Below are 22,843 nucleotides of genomic sequence, written 5' to 3'. Positions count from 1 at the left end.
TGGGTCTCTCCCAGTGTAGGGGAGATCCTACCAGATCTGGGGGAAAGTAAATGGGGCAGGATCAGGCATCTCTCCAACTGCAGTCCTGCACACAGATAATGGCTGAGCTTTTCCACCTCGCAAAGCACCACACTGCCCACCTCCCCATCGTTTCACCTTATTTTTGTTTGCAGCCACCGATAGCTTTTGCTCTGCCCCCTCGCTGAACACAGGATACGGGCAAGCACAGAGCTGCCCCCTGCTGCCCCCGGTCCTTTCCCTCTGCTAACCCATTGCCCCCACCAACAACCAATTCAGTGCCTAAGTGAGCCCCCTGCCCTGCAAATCACCACCCTGCTCTGCTTGCACCATGAGCCCTGGGGGGCAGTGGGGGCCCTGAACGTCCCCGTGCCACCCCAGTGTCCCCACACCGGCACCAGCGCCTGCCCGCCTGCTGCGCCTCGCTCGCTTTGCCTCCTCCTGCCTTCACGCGAGCAGGCTCAGGGGGGGCGAAGTAAATATTTTTCCACTTCCTCTCCGTGCTGGAAAAGCCCGCGTGGCCCAGGCCCATCTCCAGGGAGACTCTGTCAATAAGGCAGCGGGGGGGCTGGGGCCGCTCCATATGCTGCGCCAGCTTTTGGACCCGGCTTGCTGTCGGATGGCTAACGCTGCAGGAAGCGATAAACCTGGGACTGGCACCTCCCAGCCTCTGCTCGCCCCCTGCTCGCCCCAAACCCCAGGCGTTAGCTCCCTTGCAGGCAGGGTTTTGAGGCTCTCATGGTGTTCAAGCCCTCCTAGATCAGGGCTGTGCGTGCAAAATGCCAGGACGGTTTGGGGGGCATTTGGGATGCTGGCTGGGCGCAATGAGGGACGGCCACATGGGATTTTGGAGCACTCAAGCTCTGCTGTTGTTTTTCAGACAAATGAGCTGTACCTGGTTCATCTGTGGCCCCAGCTGCTCCAGCAACTTGGGAAGAAACGAGAGGGACGATGGCTGGTGGATCGCGAAGCCACCGTGCTCACCCCATAAGGCTGCGCACCCTTGGCCAGGACTCCTGCTGACCCCTTGTAGAAAGGCACGCAAATGGGGAGCACCAAGTGGTGGAGGTCCACCCTGCTCCCCCGCTGGGTTACAGCGGATTGTTAGAGCCATTCTTCCAAAAATAAACACAAATCGATCCCTGTGGCCAGGCTGCACATGGATGTTTAACCCCTTTGTGCCTTGATTCCCCTTTTTCCAGCAGCATCCATGCGCAGCCCCGCTGCCGATGGGCTCCGCAAACCCCGACCCCGCGGTGTCGTCGGGAGCCTGCCGCATTCACCGGGTACAGCCTGAACTTAAAATAACCTGGAATAACAGGCACGCCGCTCCCGGCGCTGGCTCTGCGTGTGTTTGTGTTTGTGAAGTGCCTTTCCTGTCTGCGTGGGAGTCTCGCTCGCATCCTGTGCGCCCGGCAGCGCCTGGCCTTCATTCAGCGCTGCTGAAACGCTATTGATCTTGCTTTTCCATTTGCAGAGCACGGGCAAACACGTCTGCAGCCTGCGCGCTCGTGGCTATGGAGACCCATCGCGCTCGTGAAGCAGCACGGTGGGGCGAGGCACCCGGCCGCGGACCTTTACAAAACCCGCGCTTTGTGTTTTTTTTTTTTTTTTTCCCCCATTTTTAATAGCACAGCACCGGCTGCTGCAGCGCATCGCCCTGCAAACACCGCCGCATCGCCCCGCACCTCCTGAGCCTGCAGTGTGGGGTCTGTGGGGTCGGTGCAGGATCAGGCCCCCGAAGCTCTCCCTGCCAGGGGCAGCCGGGGCGCTGCAGCCGTGATCCAGACAGATCTGCTCCATCCTGGCAGCGGTGTCTCTCTCTCTCTCTCTGTCTCCTCTGCCTGGGGCGAAACCTGAACTTGTGACCCAGATGCGAGCAGGCTGCTGTCTCATCGCCAACCGGGCTCCCCCTTCTATTGCCACACAGACCTCCAGCCCCCCCGAAATTCAGCCTGGGTCTCCGAGGCTGGGTGAATGCTTTGCAGGTTAAACGGATATAAAAAGCACGGGTTTTCCTTTAATTATTTTCTTGAATATCTGTCGATACTAATTAAGATTGCTTCCCCTAATCAAATTTAAAACAGTGAGGGAGAGCAAGGGGTCACCAAAATCCTTTTCTTTCAAGCCACAGAGGGATAAAAGAAGCTTTCAAATCAAATTAGCAAAAACCCCACTCCCATCTCCCTCCCACACACACATTACCAAAGGACGACTTTGTCTGAAGGGAGGGGTCCTGGTGACCTTGCAGGCTGGCACGGATGCGTGAGCGCTCAGTGACTGATGCACATGACCAAAAATAAAGGAAAAAAATAAAACAAGAACAAGCCCACCCACCTTCCCAGCCTCCCTGCAGGTAGAGCCGAGGTCACCTGCGTGGATGGAGGGATGGGACAGAGCAGGGGGCTGTGCTGGGGAGACGCACCCGTGCCTCGCCGCAGCCCCCCCGCTGTGCCCTCCGCCTCCCCAGCGTCTCTAGAAAGCAGCGGCTGCCGAGGAAGCCCCGAAAACTTGGCCAAGGCTGCGGCCAGACGCAGGCAGGCTGAGACCCAAGAACCCTCCCGAATTTGGGCTTTCCCTGCCCACGGTCAGATGGTTTTTGGCAGCCAAAGCCGAACGCCGGGGAGCGGCAGTTGTCCTCGCTGCGAGCCGCCCGGACGTCCGGCAGCTGCTGCAAAATTGCAGGGGACGATGCGAGCGCATGGGGCTGCAACCCCTCGCTGCAGGGATGGAACATGGGGCTAGGGGACCACCAAAATGCCAGGCTGAGGTTGCTGGAGCACATTTGGGATGAAAAAGCAAGAAAAAAGGAGGAGGAGGATGGGGGAAACCATGGTCAGCCCCCTCACCACCACAGCAGCACTCATGGGATGGGGTTCCAGCATCAGCTGGATCTGCCCTGGCACTGGGGCAGGACGTCTCCTCGCAGTTGTTGAGCACCATAAGTCAAAGAGAAAAAAGCACAAAAGTGATCCAGTCAATGCATATCTAAGTTTATTCCATCACTCATCCCGCAGAACTCAACATCTATTTGAAATCATTTATGAAGAGTACAAGTGTGAATAGCTGCAGAAGTTTTGCAATTCCAAGACACCATATATAGCTTCTAAAAAAAGCAAATTTAGCCTTCCCAGCAAAGCCTCAGCAAGCATCGCACCCTTCCCTGGATCACGTTTCTGAGCTACCCATGTCAGAGAGCAAAACATCATCTACCACACATCTAAAGTCGATTAGTTTATGGAGAGGTAGGAGAAGCAGCCCTAAATCTCCCTGGCCCTTGGGCGCATGCTGTCGGTGCTGAGCATCCCACAGCCCCAGCTCCATCCTTCGCACAGCCATCCTAAAATCCCCAAGATGCTGTGGGTTGATTTACCCCATGCCCAGTGGGACAGGCATGGGTTGGTCCCTCTGTGTTTGTTCTCTGCTTCCATTTATGAGTATTTTGCATTTTTTCCACGGGCCATGGCTACTATAAATAAACCTCTGCTGCCCGTAGCAGATGTGAAGCCGACTGCTGCCTGCACATGCAGTTTGAGGTCCCAGCTTCCCAGCAGAACAGATCTGAATCGGCAATGAAACATTAATTGGAAGCCACAAGATTCTCCTGTCTTAGGAGGAGAATTTTAATTGCAGACCATGCTAACGTTGGTCTCTTCCAGCACCGGGCAGCTGGGCGGGCACGAGGGGTGCCAGAACCTGCTCCCCAAATCACAGCCTCTCCTCCTGTCAATTTTTCCCCAAATCAACCTAAATTTCCCACCAGCAGCTCCCCATTCATCATGCCCACCACCAGCAATAGGCCCGTTTGGCTCGTTCAGCCTCCTAAGGGGTCAGAGGTTGAACAGACCGAATGACCCTGAGCCCAGAGCTGCGGGAACTGCCCAAAATACACAAGGCAGGGCAGGGCGGAGAGCCCCGAGCACCCGTGGGGCTCAGCCCCAAAAGCAGCACCTCACGTCACGCCAGGTGACTTGGCACCAGCCATGCTGCCTTCAGGCCGAGGTCCCTGCTCCAACGCGACCGTGTGCCGGAGCTCAGCGGTGTGGTGGTGGCACACGTCTGAAAGGGCCCCGAGAAATGCTGCGGACCCAGCGCATCGCCGAGCTACGGGGAGAAGGCAGCGTGCCAAGTGGCTCGGCTTTCCGGCTGAGCGCCGTTATCTGCTCGCTCTGCCAAAGCCCAGCAGGACTGATTGCTTTCGGATAATTCAATAAACGGGAGCAAAATGGGAATTCTCAAATAGCAGAATACATTGAAATGCAAGCTTAATAGTCGTACCCCCCCCCCCCCCAATTTTCTGGCTAAATTTAGTCCGCTCCATGTTGTGCTGCACTTGAAACAGGATTGAATGAGCTATTGCAGCTGAAGAGAGGAGCTTTTATCTCGCCTTTCCCACGTCGCTCGGTGACGACTGAGCACTGGGGGACATCGGGGCCGTGTCCTGCAGACGGCTCTCCCACAGCGAGGCTGCTGATTTCCGAGCTGGGGCAGGGGGGTGAAGCATTGCCTCCATCCGACGAGGCAGAAAGCAAAGCTGCAGCGAAGCAGGCGGCAGGCACGAGGGGCCAGATCCTGCCGCAGGAGGAGCGGCGGGGCTGAGCCCGACATCACTGCCACATGTCGCCCACGTCCCCGTTCTCGTGGAACTTGTGCACGTGGTCGGCGTACCTGGGGAAAGGGCACAGCTAGTTAACATGGGGCGCTTCGCTTTGGGGTGCTAGCCGCGATGATTAGCACTTCCAGACATGGGGGAAGTCAAGGCAGGGGCCTGATCCTGATCTCCGCCTTCACACCAGTTTTTAGTTGCTTTCCCACCCCCATTTCCCACCCTCACTTCCAGCACGGGTGCTCAAACACCCCGCTGCAATCCCCCACCCGGGCAGCCACCGCAGCCGACCCCGCGCAGGATCGGGCCCCGCTCACACCCACTTCTTGGCGCAGAACGCGGCACAGTCCCTGCCCACGCTCTCGCTCCAGGCGGTTTTGTAGAGAACCTGCAAAATAAGGAATGCAGTCAGGTGCGGGCTCATGTGCCAGCCTCTGCCTGGCGTGTCGCTGCCGTGACACCCCGCAACATCCTGTCCCCATCACAACATCCCACCCCCACCATGACATCCCGCGACATCCCGTCCCCTCCGCATCAATCAGAGCCCCACAGCAAAGGATGGATACAAGCATTTCTGCACCCTCACATTACCGGAGCAGAAACCCAGCGTGTGGCTGTGGCGTTGCCCTCCCGGAGGCCGGGCTGATGTTTTGCAGCACGTTATTTTTGCCGGGGAAGTGTGCTGCAGCGGTTTGGAGCAAGGAGATGTCTGAGGTTGCCTGTGGATGGTGAAGCCTTTGGAGCCGTGGTTTAGGCACTGGCTTGGGGGAGGTCACGGCTCGGTTTGGCTTCTTTTTCCTTCGTGATTGAGACCACAGAAGGCAGCGCAGGGAAGGGGCGACAGCCACTTTCCTTCCCTGGGTTTGCCGCAGAGACATTTCTGTAGCAGCAGAGCTGCAGGATTGCCCAGTTCTGGGCTTGGGCTCCAGGCCCTTCTGTGTCTGGATGAAGCTGGATCATCCCAACCATGCAATATTTATGATTTATTTTTTTTAGGTTAGAGCTTTAAACTTTAATGATGCCTAACTTTTTATTTTCTTTGCTCCTTTCCTCACCAAAATAACACGAGGTTGGATTTATTCTGAGACGATCAGGATAAAAATATTGTTCTGACTTGTCTTTCATCTTGTTTCATTGTTTAATTATTGATGTTTAGATTTTTTTTTTCCTTGGAAAGCTAACTAAGCCCCCAGCGACTGAGCAAGGCTATGGGAGCTTGCATCGTGCGGAACACGACGGCCCTGGAAGCACGGGCTGCAGCCCCAGCATCACTTCCAGCACCGACAGTGAACAAGCAGAAGGGCTCGGGGAAGGCAGCTGTGGATACAGCCTGCAGGATCTGGCCCCTGCAGCAAGGAGGGAGCCTTCTCCACAGCCACCCCTATTCCTAACCCAAACCTCTGCTTCTGACCCTGATGTACAGCGGGGGAAATTCAAAAACTGGAGAGAAGCAGATCCCGAGGGCAAGGGGAAATGCAGAACTCAGTGCCCACAGAGGTGACCGGGCACCCAGGGTTGTACCCAGCAAGCAGGGAGGTGGCGTTGCACAGGGCCTGGAAGCACGTTGCCGTGTTTTACTCCTAAAACCTCTTACACTTACCAGGAAGACGAGGCAGTGCAGGAGCAGCGTGTAGAAGAAGGCGATGGTGCGAGCTGTCTTGTTGGACAGGATGAGCCGCCCCTGCAGCGAGAGCAGAAATCCCATTTCAGCACGGGTCAGGGGACTCAACAACCAGGGTGATTCGCCCGAAATCAAGGGGAATTCAAGGCTGTGAACCGCGGGGCTTCCTGCTGGGCCGCCCCTGCCAAAAACTCTCCTGAGGGCTCGTTCTGAGCTTTCTGCCTAGCTCTGCCCCGCGCAGCCCTGCCTGCAGCTCAGCACGCGCCACAGAGGAGCCCCAGCAGTAATTAAGTGTCGCACATCTTTAATTCATGAGCTGGTGGAAGTCGTGAGCTGCAGCATCCCTTCACCAGCCACCTGGGCACATGCTCCATGGGTATTTCTGAGGGCTGCATTAAAACCCTTTGCGCCTGGGTGCACGACGTCTGAGCACCCCAGAACACGTAAAGCTCCCGAGGACGCTGGGCACCACCTGACTATTAATTTTAGGGGAGCTGCGTGCCTGAGGATGGATGGAGGCTCATGGCTGGAGCTGGTGGCATTGCCATGACACCACATCCCAAGGGGAAAATCTGTGTGCCCATCCCATCAAAAGAGCCAAACTCCGGAGCACCCACAGCCTAGAAAAGCAGCTTGTGAAGAACACATCCTGCCTTCCTACATCGCCACTTTTTACTCTTGCTGTAAAAGCTAGGGATTCATTATGGACATAAGCAAATTCCCCAAAACACCATGTGGGATTTCTGAGGCTGGCATTAAAACCCACAGATCTCCCAGCAAACCAACCCCATGCTGAAATCGTCTTTTCTATTCACAGCCACGGCGGAGGCTGCTGTAACAAACAAGATTATGTTCTTAAATATTCCCAAGGAGTAACTCCCGTAAGTCAGTTTTTTGTAAATGCCTTTCATTAATTCTCCGTGGTGCTGGCACGCCACCCAATCCATATTCATGCTGGCATTTGCTTAGTTTTTATGCAAATGACAACTTTGCCTTTATTACGAGATATTTCTGTATTCTGTGGCTGTTGCAGACCAGCACTCCCATGTTAACCTCTGTTGTGCCAGATATCTGGGGTTAACATCCCACACCCGACCCTGAATGTCACAAATCCAAGTATAAATCAGATTGTCTCGATGCCCACGTCCCGCTTTAACGCTGAAAGCAGCACTCCTTCCTACGAGATGGCAGCCAAGCCCCACCATGAGGAGTCTTTGCTGCTGTGGACACCGACAGTGCCCCAGTATTTTCCCTGATGTTTTTTTGGAAGAAAAGAGAGCAGGAAGGCTCAGGGCACGAGAAGAGGTTATTGCACCCATCTCTGGAGGTTTCTGGGCTGCAGGTACTTAGACGTGATGTAAAGGACAGGGTACAACGTTAGCTGGGGCCAGCTGTGGGCTCCTCCTCAGTAATTTCAGGGGGAGGTTTGGGAAGGCAGCGAAAGGCTCCAGAGCCATGGGCATGCACATGGGTGGCTGACAGCGACTCATAATGACCCTGCGGGATGCGAGAGCTGTCCCCGAGCTCCCAGCCATGACACCGCAGTGGGCTGCGGCATTGGGGCTGGGTCACCCGATCCCAGCAGGTCCCTGGGGAGGAGCGGGGGAAAGGAAAGGGCGAGTGAGGAAAGCGAAGTCTCGCCCCTCCTCTCTGCTCTAACAGCCTTCTGCTACTGCCCTGAGGGAGGATGCAGAGCCCACCTTCCTCTGCCAGCAAGGAGGTAGCATGGGGTCAGCACCCCATAACTGCTGTGAGCTGCACCCAGGCTCCAGGAGGAGGCAGTGTTTTAAGAAAAACATCCAGAAAAATTAACCTTTCAGCAGAGGGAAAATAGAGAAGCTGCTGCTTGCCAGCACTCCCTAGCAGAGATGTAAAATTCTGGGGACTGCAGCATGGCCCTGGCACGCTCTGCACCCCTGCCCGGGGCAGGGAAGGGTTTGCCCCCGCCCCGCAGCGCACTCACCATGCTCAGCGTGGCTTTATCCCAGGGGCTGAGGCTCAGGTACTTGCGCTGGCGCTCCTGCAAGCACAAAGTACAAGAAGCTGGGTTTGGGGCTCGAAGGGCTGATTTGAGGGATGAGAATCAGGGAAGGTTTGGTGCCGGAGGGGCTGGTGTGGAGGGAGGGTGCCGAGGGCTGCCCATACCTTCCTGCTGAAGGAGGAGAAGGGGTCCAGGCGCTCTTCGTACTGCGAGGAGTAGCGCAGCTCAGTGTCGTCCCTGCTGCTGCCCTGCAGGAGTGAAGGCAGGGTGAGAACCTCGGCTGGCACAGCTGCACATCCTTATCCCCGTGTAACCGATGTATGCATGGGCAGCAAGGGCTGGAGCCCCCATGTCCCCCCCCCAGGCACTTGCACTGCCCTCCCTGGCCTCGTTTGGAGGAAACGACCCCGATGGATGGAGCAGCGCAGCCCCAAACTGGCCACAGGGCCGGCAGGACCAATGTGTTATTGCACATCACACCCCAAATTCCTGCCAGATCAGGTAGGAGGGAGACAGTGGTTTATGAGGAGGAAATCCCTGTTAACCCCACAGCTACTATTAGCAGGGCAAAGGGCGAGGAAAATTAAGGAACCCCCTTAACAGAAGCGAAAGATGGGGCTGGGTTCAGACGCTCAGTTTTAACCCCGCAGGATGGAGGCTCCCCTGCTGCAGCACCCCCATAACGCTGCCATGCCAGGAGGGCTTCCTGTGGGTGCCCCCGTCCTGCCCCTCATCCTGCACGGCCACCGGTGGCTCGGGTTCAAGGCGGGCAAACCCTGCTGCCAGCAGACCTTTAGCAAATGTGCCCTTACGTGCCGCAAGGCGATACCCCGATGAGCTGAGATCCCAATTTAGGGGCTATGAAGTCACTAGATCCTGGCCTTATTGAATGATCTTTGATGATTATTTTTAACTTGTCACATGCCTGATTAGGTCGTGAATTATGCAACGCGACGCGCGGGAGGCTTGTGCTCTTTAGCTCACACGAATGGCATCCAGGGGTTGCCTTGTGGCACCAGATAAACACGGGGATGATCTTCCGCGGGAGACACTGGCAAAAATGTCAGAGGGGCCAGCCTCACTCAGGCAGAAGTACGAGATCCAAATAAGGCCCTGCACGGCTGTGGGAGTCTCCCATCCTCAAACGCTGTTAAAATGTCCATCAATAAAACAGGCTCGGCACAGGCAGCGCGGAGAGGCAGCAGCTGTTGGGGTGGCAGCATTTCCGCAGGGGGTGCGGTGTGAGCAGCAAAGCCTGGCCCCACTCCCATCTCCTCCTGGCGTTGCTGGGATAAGTGGGAGGGTTTGGGGCCGGTTCCTGCTCTTTCAGGGACAGCCCTGGCTGCCCAGAAGGCCAGAAGCAGAGCAGCTCTCTGCTGGCTGCAAGAAATTTGGGCTAAAACCCCACCGGAACAGCCCCTGGCTCAGGCACGCAGCCGATGCTCGCAGCTATTCCCCCGCCTGGCACACAGTGAGAGCGAAGCGCCGTGCTCAGCCCCGAGGTCTCTGAGCTCAGCTGTGCGACCGAAAGCTTGCAGAGGCAGATGAATGGCCTGGGCCAACCTCCCGCACACCAGCGGTGGGCAGTGACTCACCGCACTGCGGGAGGAATGATTTCTCAGCCTCCAACTATGGGGATTTCTTGCAGGAGAGCCCGATTTAACTGCCTGCTGCCTGGTTGGGCAGGAGCATCCACAACGTGCCTGCCAGAGCATCATGCTGCAGGCAGTGAGCAGCAAAGACATTGTAGGGGTTATTTTGGGGAGGAAACGTGAGAATCTGACACCCTTCGGCACAGTTCAGCACTGCTGGCCCAGCAGGTGGTCTGGGCGCCCGCTCCTCTAGGTACATCTCTGCATCCTTCTTCGCCCCAGTTACCCCCAACTTTCCAACACGAGATGCACACGGGTAATGCGCACCTTCCCCCTGCTCTCGTGCACTGCGGGGAACGGTCTGCGCTTGGGGTCTGCCTGTCTGTGCAAACCCACCCGCAGGACGGATGGACGGACGGACGGACAGCCACTCACCCGGCCGGGGTAGCTCTGGAGGAACTTGATCTTCTCGTAGAGCTTGATGTTGTCGGCTCGCAGGTTGTCCAGCTCGCTCTGCAGCGCCTGCACCGTGTGCTGCATCATGCGGTTCTCCTGCAGAGGGGAGCAGGGGGGCTGTTAGCAGTGAGGTCGAGAAGAAGGGAGACGGGGGCTGTCTGGTGCACCCACCAGGATCCAGCCCAACGCCCACAGCCCCACCAGTTCCCCATCCCGATGTGGGATGCAGAGCCACAGAGCTGAGCTGGGGCTTCAGTGCAGCCCCAGGAAGGACCGGGTGCTCACGGTCATGCCAGACTGGTGTCACCTCACCATGCAAACGCGGGCAGCTCACTGAACCTCCAAATCCCAGGATAGCTGAGGTTGGCAGGGGCCAATCCTTACCGAACTGAGCTCCCTGGATCTAAAGATGCTGGGCATCCTCAGTGTCACAGCAGCAGAGCTGCACGGCTCCACTGTTGGTTCAACGAAGCTGTGCAACAATAGCAGTGGGGAGGCGAGGGGAGGTGGGGGGCACCCCGAGGTGCAGGGGCAGCCGTGAGGTTGGCAGCACGGAGGGGAGACGAGGGCAGGTGACAAAATGCGTTGGGACACAACTTGTTGCCACCATGCAGCAAGATGTGGCAGGACCAGGAGTAAACGCTCAGCTTTGCCACCCCCGATGCAGCACCACGTTCATCACCACGCTCTCCCCTCCCAGTAATTCAGATCCCTCAGCTTTCAATTAAAATTGCTCCTTAATTAAAATGGCCCCAGCTGCTGCCAAATGGGGCCCCCAAAGAAGGGCTGGGGCAGCCAAGGTGGGCAACGGGCGGTGCAGAGCCAGCCTGCCAGCTGGTTATTTTGAGCTGTGCTTCAGCTGGGTAAAGTTTCTGCAGCGGTGCTGCTGGCATTGTGCTGATAATAAACCCTCTGCAGGCCACTGAAGCAGCCAGTGCCAGCATGCAGGTGCCACCATCCCCTCGCCACATACCCCCTCCAGCTCTTGGTTCCTGGCTCGGAAGCGCTCCCGCTGGCTGGAGATGATGGAGAGGAGCGAGTCCACCTGTCCCTCGGGGAATGTGGCTCCGGGCACCGGCGGGTGACCTGCGGACAGCGCTCAGCTTCAGACACAACCTGGCGGACACCCGCCACCCACCCTGCAGCAGCAGGGCTTGCTCGCCCGCAGCCACCACCAGCTTGCCGTGCCCCAGTTTGTGGGTGCCCCATGGGGGGGCCGTGCCCATCGCCCCCTCCCTCCCCGCCTGCCTTCCCAGCAGCAGGAGGCCCCAGCGGCTGCGGAGAGCTGCCTCCCCCAGGGCTGTGACTCCACGGCTGCGCAGAGCAGCTATTCCTAGCACAGGATGGGTGGCTGCAGGTCGTTTGGCTTGGTGGGACTGCTGCCGTGATGCTGTTTATCGTGGGTTCGCAAAACGTTTCGAAACAAATTAAAAAAAAAAAGGAAAGGAAGTGGGGTTTTCTTCCAGAAGAGCCAACCGTCGTTATTTGTTCGATTCATTTTATCCTGCAGACCTCAGTGCAGGAGCTGATGTAAAGGAAACATTTAGCTCACTGGCTCCAGAAGGGATTTGGTGGGGAAAGAGCAAAATCCAAAGCACGGGGTGCGTGCTTTAGCCCAGGTTCAACATCTTGGCATGTGCCTGCTGCCCTGTCTCAGGAGGACCAGCAAACCGTGCTGAACATGGAAAACCCATCACCATCCCTGCTGAAGGCCATGTCTGCACCCGCCTTGAGCATCCTCGTGTTGCCATCCCCTGGAGGTGACTGCTACCCTGCCCACCCCTCTGGGATGGTTCCCTGGCATCCTGTGTGGGTTTGTGCCTGCCTCTCACCGTAAAACAGCGCGGTGGCCTCCTTGATGGGCTCCGGTATCTTCTCCAGGCTGGGGACGGCTGCGCCCTGGGGGGTGCAAGCAGAAAGGATTCAGCATTTCCCACCTGGAACCAGCAGACCCATGGGGAGTGTCGCTGCCAGATGGGCTCTCAGCAAGGGTCAAGCCCAAGACAGTGCGGAGAGGTGATGCTCAACCCTCAAACCTGCCCTGTCCCCAGGGAGGAGAAGGACGGGGTGGTCCCCCAATGCCACCCCCTCCCATGCCAGCACTGTCCTGCGCATGGGCACAATGCACCATGCAGCTGGGCAAGGGGCAGGAAGATAAAAAGAAAGAAAAGGGGAAAAAAGAAAAGAAGAAAAAAAAAAAGGAGATGGAACAACCCCCATGCCTGCTGTGGGCCTGCCACCAGAGGTGGTCAACCCCCGGGGCCACCTTGAGCCGTCCCTGGGGGCTGATAGAGACGAGGTTACCTCCGCATCCGGGCGGTGCATGGCGGAGAGGGCCTGGATGGTGCTGAGGTCGTGCTCCAGCTTGGCGACGAGCTCCTTCTGGCCAGCCAGAGTGGCCGCGGCCTCCGTCAGCTGGATCTGCAGCTCCGCGCAGCGCACTGCAAAACAGAGCCGGGGCCATCACCCAGGGGTGCCCCAATGCCACTCGCTGCACCCAGGGGACTCCAGAAGGGGGCAGAGATCCCTGCCTGGGGCACCAAAGCCAGCATGCAGGCAGTGACCCTGATTCCTTCAGGGCTCTGTCCCTGTTTCTTGGGGTGGCAGGAGCACGGCAGTGATCCCTGGTGTGCTCCAAAGGGCAATCGCCCGGCCTGTCTCAGTGTGATGAGGACAGGGGGTGGCTCCGGGGCTGGGCTCAGAGGGGACCAGCCCTGCCCCATGGCACAGGTGAAGGCTGCACGGCCCCCAGGTCCCTGCCCATCTGATTTTCCATGAAGGACCATCCTTCCAGTTGCTCCCCCAAGTAAAACCCATGCCCTAAGCAGCCTCCCTGCTGCAGGGATGCAGGATACGTCCCTCGGTGCCTGGATTTCCAGGTGGGTGAAAGCTCAGGTCCCAGCCTTGCCAGTCCCTCCCTGATAATTCCTGCTGTAATTATCAGCCTGGATTCCAGGCAGCTGGGAGGCAAAACCCCTCCTTTATCAGCAGCCAGGCAGTGAAGGCAGTGCTGTGCTGGGGGGCAAGGGCAGGGCTGTGCCTGGGGGTCGCCTGCCCATGCCCAAGACTTGAGAGGGAAGGCGTGTGGCTCCGTGCTGGCACCACTGCCAATCCTGCCAGCTGCCAGCCCCAAAACCAGCTGTAGGTTGGGGTCCTTGCAAGGGGCTGGGTCGATGCCCTGCAGATGCTGGTGGATTTGGGCTCAGGGTACCAGCGATGGGGCTTGGATGAAATCGTGCCCAAGCAACTGCTGCTTTCCTGAAAAACACAAGCTCTGCCAGTGCAATTTTTTCCCCTTTTTCTCCAGAAAGCAATTCTTACGTTATCCATAAGGGACAGAGCTTGTCCTCAGGGAAAGGGAGAGGTCACATGCCTCAGATACAATGCACTACTTTATTTTATTTTTTTCATCTTTTCCCCCTGCATGTTTGCTTTTTGTAGGCCCAGGCAAAAAGCCCTGCTCAGCCCCCCGGCAGCTGCACTAGCCGAGCAGCCCCACCGGAGGTCAGTGTTCCGCAAGCAATGGGGAACGGCTCCGCACTCCCGAAGCATGGGTGGCCTGATGCGAAATACTTGCATTAACAAGATTTGGAAAGATGAAAACCTCTTCCCTACGGTTAATTATTTAATTGACTGTCTCTTAAAATTGCATTAAAATGTAATTGGGAAACTCTCCCTAGCCAAACCTGGGCCGTGGGGCCCAGCGCTGCGGAAGGCAGCCCCAGTTGGCACGCACGGGGCCGATGGTGCTGCGGGTGCACCGTGCCCGAGTGGGGCAAGGACCCTGCCCCAGACCCCTCTGCAAGACCCAGCCCTGGTGCCCACCTCCCTGGTTTCTCTCTGAAATGGTCATTTTGCTTCTGGGTTGCATGGAGTGAGTTTCACAGTTTGCTTAGGAGAGCAAAAGGTCAGCACAGAAACTCGTCTCCCACTCGTAAAGAAAAGTTGCGTCCTTCTTCCCCCAGGGTTCACTTCCAAGGCTTTGGCCACTCTTCCACAAATGGGCCATGAAAACAGAAAAGATAGGAACCATATCTAATACAGAAGTGCATGGAACCTCCTCTGACCCCCCTGCCCTAGTATCTTTCTTTGCAGCTTTTTAAATCACAACTTTCTCTGCTCGGAAGGGCAGAGGCCACCAGCACTCCCCTCCAGCAGCAGCAGGCATTCCCCAGGCCACGCCAGGCTTCAAGGCTGAGCAAAGAGCATCTGCCTTTGTCTCCTCCTGGCTCTGACCCTTCACATGTGCAAATACCTCAAACGCTGTGGAGGACAGAGTGGTGCTGCAGAAGATAATGAGACAAAGCAGGTGACAGACCTGAGGAAACCGGCATTTTAAAACCCTGTATCTTTATCCTCAAAATTCTTCGTCCCTGACTTTTCAGGCAAGAGAGAAGTCATCTCCAACGTGCCAGGCCTCGCCCTGACATGGCTTTACGAATAAAAGCATTGACATGCAGCAACTGGACAGCCCGGTGCGGGCAGAAGTCACCAGCCCTGCCTGGTGCCGCACTGGGAGGTCTGGTTGTTCCTTGCCAGCTCCACCCGATACCCAGAAAGCAAGTACCCGAGGTGGCAGTAGTGCTGAAACCCTTCTTACACCTGCCTGGGGTCCGTGGCAAGGTGGCCGAGCACATGGGAGCTGGACTGGGTTTTGCATGGGGCACTAGCGATGGTATCAGCAGTTGGCTGGGTGAACTGGAACCTTCTGGGACATGGTTTTCCTAATCCGAAACCCCCATGACGCTGATCCAGAAGTCCTGAGCTTTCATCTGGCCTGGCTGGCCAGTAACACATTGGTCATTAAAGAGTTTCATGGTGTCTCTGTAATCACACTCCCAGAAATTCTGCCGACACAAACATGGGGGCTGAGCAAATCCATGAACCTCTGGTTACCTGCCGCTGAACTTAGGCTACCACCTGAACAGCGCAGCCCTGCAGGCACACCTGCAGGACCATCCTGGGAATCCTGGACTCGAAGAGAAGCACCTCTAAGCAAACCATCAGCCACAGGCCTCCTCCCACACAGCCTGCACAACTGACCTGGAGAAGCTGCGAGGGTCCCTGTTGCTGTCAAGAAACTTATGAAGTAGCACAGAACAGAAGTACTGAACAGAGCTTACAGTAAGCAGACACTAGAATAAAATCATGAACACATATGATGCAAGGATGGGAAAGCCCAGGTCCCCTTCCTGCCTGATCACCCTGATTGCCTTCCCCTCTTCATCTCTCAGCTGCTGGATCTTCAGATCTTTCTGCCATGCCACAGCTCCCCCAGGATAGGTGAAGGGAGACTTCTGATTTCTTCAAACCTTTTCTGCATCACTCAGCATCTGACCTGATGAAATACCTAACCCCAGTGGGGAAGGTGATGAGGCCCTCTGTAATGCACCATGCCCTTTGCAAAAGAATGGTTGTGTGGAAGAAAGAATAATATTGATAAGGCTCTTGAAATGCATCATATCCTGACCAAAACCGAATGAGGGACTAAGAAGAGCCTTGGCTGAGTCCATATGCTCTAAATACGATATCTGTCTGGTGCAATCTCCTGTAGGTCCAGCCTCCTGAGGAGCTTAGCCACAGATGACAGTGCCAGGAGACACGTGCTTCTGGAAAGACGCAAAGTGTCCATGCAGACAGGCCATGCGGCGTCTCAAGCAGAGAGAAAACAAACGGTCCTAAGTTGAGAATAAAAGATTTAGATGCCTCTCACACTTCCATTTTGGATAACACGGCCAATCTTGCATGCCTCCAGGAGCTGCAAGTGAAAATCCTTGTAGCGAGTATCGAGGAAAAGTCCCGAGGCGCCAGGCTCTGCAGCTCACTGCGGGCAGCTCCAGGCCCAGCAGATGCAGGGGCTCTTCGGGAGCGCCCGAAGGCGGCGAGCCCAGTGCTGCCACAGAGCAACAGCAACTTTGACTCCTGTAACAAGCCCCAGCAATCGGACTCCCTTGGCAAATCATCCAAAATAAACAGCATCTGTTTTCACAGATGGAGAGAATTAAGACATACTAGCAACTTAGTTTGAAGTTATAAGGCCAGACATAAATAAATGAGAGGCAATCTTTCCATAAGATGGTGGCTTGATTACTGAGGATACAGACAGATGAATAAATCACCTTGGGGTGAGATAGGCTGTAACTTGCTACACATCCAAGAGACTGCAGTAACTGCTCATGTGAATCCTCTTAGCCTGAAGGAAATGAGAGGTAAGTGATATTGCTGAAGGGATCTGCAGGGTAGGAGCACACACATGGGCAGTTATTGCAAATTAGCTGATGCTCTGCACGTTCACACCCTCATTTGCCTCATGGTAACTTTTTAATCTGCCTCCATTACTGTCTGGCCTCTTTGGATTTACATAACTGTAAAAATATAAGAAAACAAGAAGAGAAATGATGTGGCATGCTTGAAGCTTTCTTTGAAATCTACCCTCTCAGAAGTCAACTGTAGTGCACTGAAATCCAGTACTTCAAAGGTTTTAAGCCTATTTTATTGACTGGAAGGAAGATGATGGTAAGATAACCAAGTCTTGGACTGCCTTGACTTTAAGGCTGAGAAACCCAGGCTCAAAGCTGGAGACTCGCTCAACACAAACACTGGTGTCTGAGTGCGCCAGGACGAGGTGCGAGATCCAAAAAAAGCAGCAGGAGCTGGGTCCTTTGATTTTTCCAGCTCGCTCAGCCTTTCCCTGCGTTGGGCCGCTCTGGTTAATGACCGGGTTGCTGAGGACAGTTACTCAGAAGTTGAAATAGTCTTTACTACCCATGCAGAAACAGATGCTAAGGCTTTTTGGCATTTGTCTCCCATGAAAATTTCTAAGCCAACAAAGTCTCAGCTCCACTTCTACCTGATGCCAGAGCTCCCAGGTTTATACATAAATTAAGGCACAATTTCAGGCTTTTAAAATACTTTGCATTTGGCTTTTAAGGAAGTCTGAAAAAGAAAGTACTATTATTGCCCAAAGTCCTGCTCCCCTTCCAGGCGAGTCACAGGGAGATGACTTGACTCTGCATTTTGTAGCTGAAGGGATGAGAGGGCAGTGTCCCTATGTTGCAGATTCTGTCCTGGATGATTTTCTGTCCTCTTCTGGTCTATGAAGATGCCAAAGAACAAAAGATCACAGCCAAAATCCTTCTCACAATAGAGTCTTGTTGAAGGCCTTTTCATGTCTTACACCTCAACAGTTCCAGTTCTATCTTGGCCTTTCTGTAGTGTGGGACAACATTTCTGCACGGTCCACAGTTGTATGGGGACCATTTATTTGGTCTTAACTTTATGCAAAGTCTCTTCCTTGAAGCTGCTGTTGTTGTGAGCTGTCAGCAGGCCGAGAAACAGGATAAGAAGGCAGGGATGATTTAACATTTCTTTACTGCAAGGCATCAGAGCCCTGCCTCTCAAATCTAGTGAGTCCTCTGTGGTGCAAGTCTGCTCAGAAGTAAATGCTAATGAGCAGGTTGGAGCAGAGGAGCCCAGCCAAGCTGTTTCCTGAGGTCCACCTCACCTCATAAGGCAAAGAAGGAACATCACCATCACCCGAAGGGTATATATTCTTCCAAGAATCTCCTAAGAGTGAATAAAGATAGCAGAGATGCAAGTCAAGTGCTCCAGAAAGCCCAACACGACAGAAGTCACACAAGGATTGGTCTTTTGGGACATTTTGAAGCAACCTCTCTAGAAATCTCCAGAGGGAAGAAAGTTCAGTCAACTCTGAGAGCACCTGTAGTAGCCAGCGTGCCCAGATCATGTTAGTCTGGGAATCATCTTGGCCTGCAGTTTTGCTTACCAGAAGCAATCAGGCTGTCCTCGTTTATCATCTCTGTACCTGCCACAAGATTTGCACATTTTCTCAAAAGGGACAAAAAAGAAAAAAGATGACAAAAAGAAAGGGATGATGACATCTCTAGAAGCCACATGAAACTCCTAGGCACCATCTACCTTATCTTTAGCCACTGTTACCAGCCCTGGGAAAGCTCCAAGGATAAAGTACAATGATTGCTCTTCAGAGGCAGAGGCTACAGGAGAAGACATCAAGAACCTTCAGCGATGTCCTCTGGGGCTGCATGCAGAAGGTGCACAGACCTGGCTGGCAAGGGCCAGGACTGGCACTAGCCAAGGCAAGAAGAACAAACCTTATTTTTACTTCCATGTACTGTCAAAAAGACAATAAAAATAGGGACAGTAGGAAGCAGATCACACCTAACAGCCTGAGGACAAAGTGTGAGACCTCTTCTGCCCAGGTGACAAAGGGTTGGGAGCACAGGGAAAAGGCCCTTCACCCGACCTGCTATGCTCACTACACTGGAGGAGACTCCCTTGCAGACTTCATCAGTGCCCTTAGACACAACTGTGAAGGTGACCTTGGAGAAGAGCAAGAGGAGTGAGATGAGGGCCCGCCTCACAGCACCTCATGGCCCAAGGCCGGATTTCTGGGTAACGCAGCGAAACAAGGCGGCCTCCTCTACACTGCTCTGCGGCCTGGCCCAAGTTGGCCAGCCACAATGCCCACCTCTCCCTGCACACAGAGGGGCACAAACCTAAAGGCCTGTGGGAAAAATGGCTCCTGAAAAACTGAGGAGCCCCACACTTTGAGGGATGGATCATTTTGATGCCCCTAGGCTGTCATTAAGGAGCTGTTCACCAGCTTCTGGCCTTTCTCTGCCAGCTGCTGGGGGAGGAGTTGCAGGCATGAATTCTGCTCCCTCCCCTCCTTTTCCCCCTTTCCTTTTACCACGTCTCTGGAATTTTGAGGGCCTGCCGGGAAGGGAAGGGTTGAGGGATTTCTCCTTCTCTGCCTCCTGGCCCAGCCACTCCAAAATAAACAGCCCCCAGAAAAGAAACACAGTGCCACTTAATAAATTCACCCTGTAAGGAGAGAGATTTCATAGAGGAGCGGCTTATTTCCAAGGGTACTAAGATAATTACATGGGTAACTAGGAAGAGTTCAAGAAAACAGTTTGAATTTTCTTATCAGTTTCCCATAGCTTGGAGCAAAAAGAAAATAAAATGCTTTACTATAATCAAATCATGTTTTCTGAAACCCTCTGTTGGCAAGTACACAATTTCTTCAGCACTTCCATTAAAATAGAAACACTTAGGAGAAAATGATAGCAGCTTGAAATGGAAATAAGTGGGGCCCAAGAGCACCATGCCAGCTGTTTGCATGGCCCTCACCTGCTGGGATGTCCCCTTGTCATGGAAAGCCAGACCGCCTCTGGCTGGCTGCAGGGCAGGAGTAGGCCCATGGGCAGTACCTGTGGCCCCGATCTGCTTCCCTGGTGCTAACTTAGTCCCGTACCTAAGGATACTACAAACCAGGCTTTCTCCCATTAACTCAGCAAATGCTTGTAGTACTTCCAGTGTAAAATCTCACCCTTGCTACAGCACCTAATTCCAGAAGCAGCTATTGACCAGCAGAAACATTAGTGACACCCAGGCATGCCACAGTGCTGACATGAAGTGCCTGTGGGATCATGCACCACATGCTTCTCCTTCTGAAAAGGGCTTTTCAACATCCTTCTGAGGGGCTACCAAATGAAGCTGTGGCTTAAGATCCAGCTACCTCCATGGAATACCCCAGGTATCTGCTCCTGACTTCTGAGATGCGTCCCTGTGGTTTTGGTTACCCTCTGAGTTTCCAGAAATAAACTTCTGAAGATGCAAGCTGAAGAGGTCAGTCTGGTTTTATACTGGGTGCATGATTCTGAGCTACACCAAACCCCCTCTACCTTCTTCACTACCAGGTCTGTGCTTTCACAAGTATAAGCGATCTTTTAATGATAACGTGGTTTTAGTACGTCAGTGCCAATACCGCCATACCTAAAGAAAAGTGTGACTTATAAATATGCATATTAACCAACTTGAGTCATAACACTTTAAAAGTGTAGGTGTTCAGCATCAAGCTTAAAGTGATTAGGATAAAATTATACAAGACAATGCCATTTATAGCAATCAACAGTGTGACTGGTCATTAAGCAGTAGGAAAAAAAAAGGTGTTAAGCCCAGAACCTTTACAACCTGTGGAACAACCTGTCAGACATTTCAAAAACAGAAAGCACACGTTTACAAAGGAATGAAGGCATTATACAGTACGTTCGATCCATTTTAAAGTGACCCACTCCTGCAGGATTTATCAAAGCTCAAGATGGCAAAGAGGGAGAGCAAAAGCAAGCACCCAACGCTGCACCACGGGGCTGAGAGTGAAACCAGCTGGCTGGGTCCCTGCAGTACCTGGAGGGAAGGGAGCATGTGGGGAAAGCCCGTCCCAGCTCCCCGATCTCCGGGATAGCTAGCTCGACATTTGGGATAAAACTATAGCTGATTTCCAACTTGGGCTTCCAAAACTCCTCCTGCAACACTGAGCATGTCCTACTCCGTAGGAAACAGCCTAGGACACAGCAAATGTGCTTACAGCCTGGTGCAAAAAATACATAGGAAATGTGCATACCTAATGCAGTTAAGGAAGAGACAAAGTAAACTTAGTTCCCTCAAAATAAATTCCAATTCAAAAAACACAATTCAAAAAGCAGACACAGCAGGCCAGGTAAAAGAGCAGTACACAGGCACGCACACACACACACGCTACCTGAAAACCGGAGTATTCAAGCTAGAGGTTTATTCTACTGTTTTTTTAAAATGTAATTCAACTGATGGGTTAAAATATCAGTTCTTTACCAAGACCAAACTTTAAATTCTCTGTAACGACTCAGTATATTTAAAGGAACAACATCTTACAAGGCACTAAAAGATGAATTCATCTTTGGATAAAGTACCTGTAAAAATAAAGAGTGAGCCAAGTATCCATTTTCATTTTTGAATGTCAAGCGCTTCTGACCTCAATTTCTTTAATCTGTTTTTTGTCTGTTTTTTAATTAGCTAATAATATTGTTCTGGTGCTCAGCACAATCCCCCTTGCAGTCTCAGACTCAAAACACATCTTTTCTGTCCGTGAAGCTGGGTGTGCACCTCTCACTGACAACACTTGAATTTCACTGAAAAAGGATACGGTTTGGAAGTCCAACACTTAAAGAAAGTATTGAAAACAACTCCCTCCTCCCCTCAGAAACTGATACACAGGATGTACATTTTTGTCCCCATGGTAAACACAAATCCCCACCGAATCCAGCCCCTTCATTCCCCTGGACATTACTGACAGAGTCAGAACACCAATGTAAATGTTTGCTGCTTGGACTCAGGTCTCACCTTAATAAAGACAGCCCACGCGTAATTGTGTTTGTATAAAAGATATTTACTTCAATTATCACACCTAGGGTGCTAGTGAATAATAATAATAATAATACATCGTGTGAGTTTCATACAGTGATATTGCTTCTCCATATCATATAGGGACCGTTGTACAGTGCTGAGAACAAACATTATATGGCTAACCAAACAAAGACAGAAGAAACAATGCCATTCTGCTGACGGAGGGAGCGCTTCCCTGCTACTGCCAGCCATATAAACTCTTACTTTTTATGTTTAAACAAATACCAAGAAATAAAATGTTACAAAAGATGAGTCACAGCAACACAATGTGGGCTTCTCAAAGCTACTTGTACAAAAAATGACACTTTTTTGGTCAATTGGGTCTTTGTGAGGATCTTTTTTTTTTTAATCTGTGATTGTGAATATAACAAACAAGCTCTAAAAACATCTAAGACTTAGTGCGTTACAGAAAAAATATAAAATACTGCTAAAAATGTAAGACACCACAATACACTGGGGTAAAAACTGAGCTTATTATTAAAAAAAAAAAAGTTCTCAGGAAAAAGTACACCACTTTCTGTTTGAGTTCATCTTGTGCTGTGTTAGTAGTCGGGGCATTTCAAAGGTCTGCCCATTATCATGGCAAGTAGTTATTGCACAAATGCAAAGAGTTAATTTTTTTAATAAAAAATGAAAAGGGACATGAGGGAAACAATTAAAAAAAAAAAAAAAAGAAATCCCCCCCACCCCAGCCAGCCTCCATCTGCTTTGGAATTAAAGTCCAAATTCATACATTTGACATTCGCGGAGCATTTCCAGCGAGTGGGGCGCACGGTGCCCGCTTTTGTGAAAGGAACGGCAGAAAACGCTTTGCAACACAGAAATGCATAGAGTATTCTGACAGGAACAAGCTTTTTCTTTGCTGAGGTTATCCAATCGTTACCATAGGGCCTTTTTTTCTTTTCTTTCAGACTACGTCAAAGGAAAAAAAAAAAAAAACCTCGCGTGGGAAATGCATCTGATGGTTTTTAGTGGGACACCCTCGAAAGGCAAAGTGCAAATTTGCTTCCAAATCCACAGAAGTGGTGATGTGCCCTGCAACTAGCTCAGCACCTTCCCCCTTTGCCCACCATGAGGTCTTACCATGGGGCCGGCCGGCTCGGTGCTCACCGGCGGCCCTCTGCCCCGTCCCTCGTCCCTCGTGCAGACACGTGCTCCCCTGCCGCAAGCAGGGGGAATTTCTAGCGCAACGGTTTTCATTTTTGCTTCTGCAGCTTTTCTCTCGCTCACTCGTGACATGTTACCTAGCCAGGGACAGCCTGTCTGAACGTGTTTCCACACCGCAAGAAAACTTAAACAACTCC

The 22,843-nt window shown here is 53.1% G+C and overlaps 1 protein-coding gene across 1 annotated transcript in view; it reads right to left on the bottom strand.

The window, feature by feature from the left end:
• Positions 1-2,990: 2,990 nt before the first annotated feature.
• CUX1 (cut like homeobox 1) overlaps positions 2,991-22,843 on the bottom strand; it is a 268,016-nt gene continuing 248,163 nt past the window's right edge. The window contains exons 15-23 of the mRNA XM_035559234.2: positions 12,579-12,715; positions 12,107-12,173; positions 11,248-11,360; positions 10,254-10,370; positions 8,391-8,474; positions 8,209-8,265; positions 6,225-6,305; positions 4,948-5,012; positions 2,991-4,686 (exon numbers count right to left, since the gene is read on the bottom strand). Of these exons, the coding sequence (XP_035415127.1) occupies positions 4,626-4,686; positions 4,948-5,012; positions 6,225-6,305; positions 8,209-8,265; positions 8,391-8,474; positions 10,254-10,370; positions 11,248-11,360; positions 12,107-12,173; positions 12,579-12,715 (782 nt within the window). The 3' untranslated portion in view covers positions 2,991-4,625. The remainder of the gene's footprint in view (positions 4,687-4,947; positions 5,013-6,224; positions 6,306-8,208; positions 8,266-8,390; positions 8,475-10,253; positions 10,371-11,247; positions 11,361-12,106; positions 12,174-12,578; positions 12,716-22,843) is intronic.

This window comes from Cygnus atratus, chromosome 20, assembly GCF_013377495.2.
Source record: "Cygnus atratus isolate AKBS03 ecotype Queensland, Australia chromosome 20, CAtr_DNAZoo_HiC_assembly, whole genome shotgun sequence".
Classification (NCBI taxonomy): domain Eukaryota; kingdom Metazoa; phylum Chordata; class Aves; order Anseriformes; family Anatidae; genus Cygnus; species Cygnus atratus.
The sequence above is the reverse complement of the archived record's forward strand: the minus strand, read 5'-3'. Positions and strand labels throughout refer to the sequence as shown.